At 53.5% G+C, this 3,463-nt stretch overlaps 1 protein-coding gene across 1 annotated transcript; it reads left to right on the forward strand.

Annotated features, from left to right (window-relative positions):
* Nucleotides 1-2,067: 2,067 nt before the first annotated feature.
* Ifitm5 (interferon induced transmembrane protein 5) lies at nt 2,068-3,130 on the forward strand. Its single transcript, XM_032891507.1, has 2 exons — nt 2,068-2,362; nt 2,918-3,130. Exons 1-2 carry the CDS (start codon nt 2,171-2,173, stop codon nt 3,128-3,130), a joined length of 405 nt encoding a protein of 134 aa, XP_032747398.1. The 5' UTR covers nt 2,068-2,170.
* The last annotated feature ends 333 nt before the right edge of the window (nt 3,131-3,463 follow it).

Here is a 3,463-nt window from a genome sequence, read left to right on the forward strand (position 1 = left end):
AAGGAGCATCTACCGCTGGTGAGTGAAGACTGGGGAGCTCTCAGAGATACAGAGCTGAGACCTCAGTGTTTCTAGGTTCTTGGCACTGTCAGAAGCCAGAGGAACACTGGGAAAAGTTTGACTTCGGGTAGAGGGATGTACTCAAAGGCTGGAAGCGTGCTTCTGGATGGTTTCACCGCTGGGGTTTGGGAAATCCATTCTTTCCCTCTACCTCCTCAACCCCCTCAAGGCAGGAGTCTAGTCTAGAACTCTGTGGACCAGGCTGGCCAGGATCTCACAGAGATCCACCTGCTGTGCCTCTGGGTGCTGGGATTAAAGTTGTGTGCCACCATTCCTGGCCTATGGCTAAACTTTTACTGGGGAACGAACTGGTTAGTCATGAGTTAAAGTGGGACGAAAGGAGGGAAATCCCTGGCATGTCAGGGTTTTTTCTCGAATACATTCCCTTCTCTCCTTTGTCCTCATGCATAATGGGAGCAAGAGATTTTGGAATTCTGACCTTATGAAGATGCTGTAATGGAGGGAAGGGGGAGGGTAGAGCTCATCTGCTCAGTTTGGGACTGTTTTTCTCTGAGAAGTCCCATGTCCCGGGGAACGCAGGTCTGAGTTTGCACCAGCCCTACCACTGCAGCTTGCCTCTTGCTTTCCTTGTATCTTCTCTAGCTCACCTCACGAGGAAGACATGGCAGGACAGAAGGCAGACCCGTCTTCTGTAAAGAGGTCTGTGAGGGCTGGACAGATGGCCCAGCAATTAAGAGCATACGCTGCCCTGACAGAGGACCCAGGCTGATTCCAAGCATCCACTTCAGGTGACTCACCTACACTCCAGCTCTAGAAATTCAACACTACTGGCCTCCGTGGGCACCTGCACTCACGTGTACACACACACACCCCCTCGTATATATAATTAAAAATAATGAAAATAAATATTTTTAAAAAGAGGTCTCTGAGATGAACAGAGCTGGCAGAAACAGCACCTACACTGATGGTGAGGATGCCAAGGCACTGATGTACAAGCACTTGGCAGGGCACAGGTATAGGCCTGGGCTCCAAATATTACCCACCGTTCTCCTGTCCCCAGGCTGGAGGAGACTAGATGACAAGGGATCTTGGAGAAAGTCATCTGGGAGCCAGATGCTCTGACTAGTTCCCTGTCATCCTCTCTGGTCACTGCAGCCTCTCTACATCGTGATGGTCAGGGACCCTCTCTCCCTTCTCATGTACTGTCCTGGAGGGCCCAAAACTGCTTGCTTGATGTCTAGCGATCAGAGTGGGTATGAGCAGGAAAAGCCAAGGCTTTGGGCCTGAACAGCTGAGGGAGACTGGGCAGTGCTGATGTGAAGGAGGATTTAGGTCTTGCTAAGGATTTGAGCTGGGAAGACACTGAGGTCCCCTTTACCAAGGAGGCTCTTGGCGTGCGAGCCTGGAGTCAGACTTCCTGCCGGACATGCACTGAGTTCTTGGCACACACAGGTATCTGAAGTCTCAAGGGAACTATTCCACACCCAGTTTTAGGACTGGGAAGGGCAGGGCAACAGGCCAAGGAGACTGAAGAGGGTCTTCCTGCCTGGGAGCTGGAGAAATGCCCATCACAGGGAAAGGGGAGGAGCTGCCTACAGTTTGTGGTGGGAAGGGGGCAGACTCCTTCATTGTTCCTTCCTGCCTGCTCTATTCTTCTTAGCATTCGTCTCTAGCAGGTGTGCGTTTGCTCTTCCGTCTGTGTATGTCAGCGGATGCCATGATCAAAGCCTGGATCCTGCGTTCTGGAGGGCCATGGGATATGTAGCTCTGGGCTTGAGGAGAGGGCCTGGGTGTTCCCTGAAACTGAGGCAGCCTCATGCTCACTCAGCCCTAGGGCCCACCATGGAACTGTTTGCAGCCAGTGTCCTTGGGGCAGCCTTTTGTGAACAGTCAAGACAGCAGGGGGACTCTGGTGGGTGGTCTACAGCCACCGAACATGTGGCGCAGTGGCCTTTGATGGGGTCTTTCGAGAGGGGTGGGGGATGCTCGGCTGCAAGGGTGTGCCACTCTATTTGGCAGGCCAAGGCTGTAATTTGTGATATATATAGCGGGTGGAGCTGGTCAGCCAGGGAGGGTAGTGAGGGGCTATAAGCGGGCCTGGTGCTCAGAGAGCACAAGTCTCAGCTAGGAAGACACGGCGCTGGAACCCATGGACACTTCATATCCCCGTGAGGACCCCCGGGCCCCATCATCCCGCAAGGCTGATGCTGCAGCCCACACGGCCCTCTCTGTGGGGACACCCGGCCCTACGCCACGAGACCATATGCTCTGGTCTGTCTTCAGCACGCTGTACCTGAATCTGTGCTGCCTTGGTTTCCTGGCGCTGGTCCACTCTGTCAAGGTTGGCTTCAAGGCTTGTGGGAAGGGAGAATGAGTGTGGGGTGGGAGGCGATGTGGTGGTGGGGGATTCAAGAGAAAAGTATATGAGGGTGTCTGTTGGCATAGCTACAATACCTCACCAAGTTTGGGGACCATTAAGGGGTGTGTGTACGTTCACAGGAAAGAAGACCTGACTCCTCAAAGGGCAAAGACCTTAAAGGTTGCCCAAAGAGGAATTCCCACTGTAGTTCCTGAGTAGAACTGAGTTCTTGGTTTCCCATAGGACTCCTCTCCCACAGAAGGCTCTCAAACAGTGCTGCTGACCAGAATGGCCACTGAATCTTATTGTCTGCAGCCTTTATTTAGGCTGAGACTATCATGGTTCGGGACCCTGCCAAGGGCCAAACTGTTGCATGTTGGAGATCATGAAGGAACTGGGCCAAGTCCAGGGGAATGTCTCCTTAAGACATAACCCTCCCTCAAGATTAAGAGTTCAGCCTGTGCCCTACAGTTGCTCTGGGTGGTCCCCCAGACACCAGGAACATGTTAACATCTTGGTTCTGGTGCTACCCTGCAGGCCCGAGACAAGAAGGTAGCCGGGGACCTGGAGGCTGCAAAGCAGTATGGCTCCAAAGCCAAGTGCTACAACATCCTGGCTGCAATGTGGACACTGGTGCCCCCATTGCTGCTCCTGGGACTGGTGGTGACTGGCGCCTTGCACCTGTCCCGGCTAGCCAAAGACTCTGCGGCTTTCTTCAGCACCAAGTTTGATGAGGAGGACTATAACTGAGAGTTCTGAGCCTGTCCTGAACCAACGACAACCATGCCAGGTCAGCTGTGCCCAACACCAGCTCTTGGGAGTTACAGCTTACTATAGCACCTCGATCCCTGCCCAACCATAACCTCAGAGGCCACCCTCTTTGTCCACCATGTGTATTCGATGCTGACCCACTCAGATCCCTCAGACTTAAACCTCTAACTTGGAGGGTCCTCGGTGCCTGGCTTTGCCCCTTTTCCCCACTTACCAGGCCGAGCCTCCGTTCACGATTAAAAGTGGCAGATTCCAGAAACGTGTGGGCTCCTCCTTCCTGGTGGTAGTTGTGTAGGGAGCCCCAGCACCAAA

This window comes from Rattus rattus, chromosome 2 (assembly GCF_011064425.1).
Source record: "Rattus rattus isolate New Zealand chromosome 2, Rrattus_CSIRO_v1, whole genome shotgun sequence".
Classification (NCBI taxonomy): domain Eukaryota; kingdom Metazoa; phylum Chordata; class Mammalia; order Rodentia; family Muridae; genus Rattus; species Rattus rattus.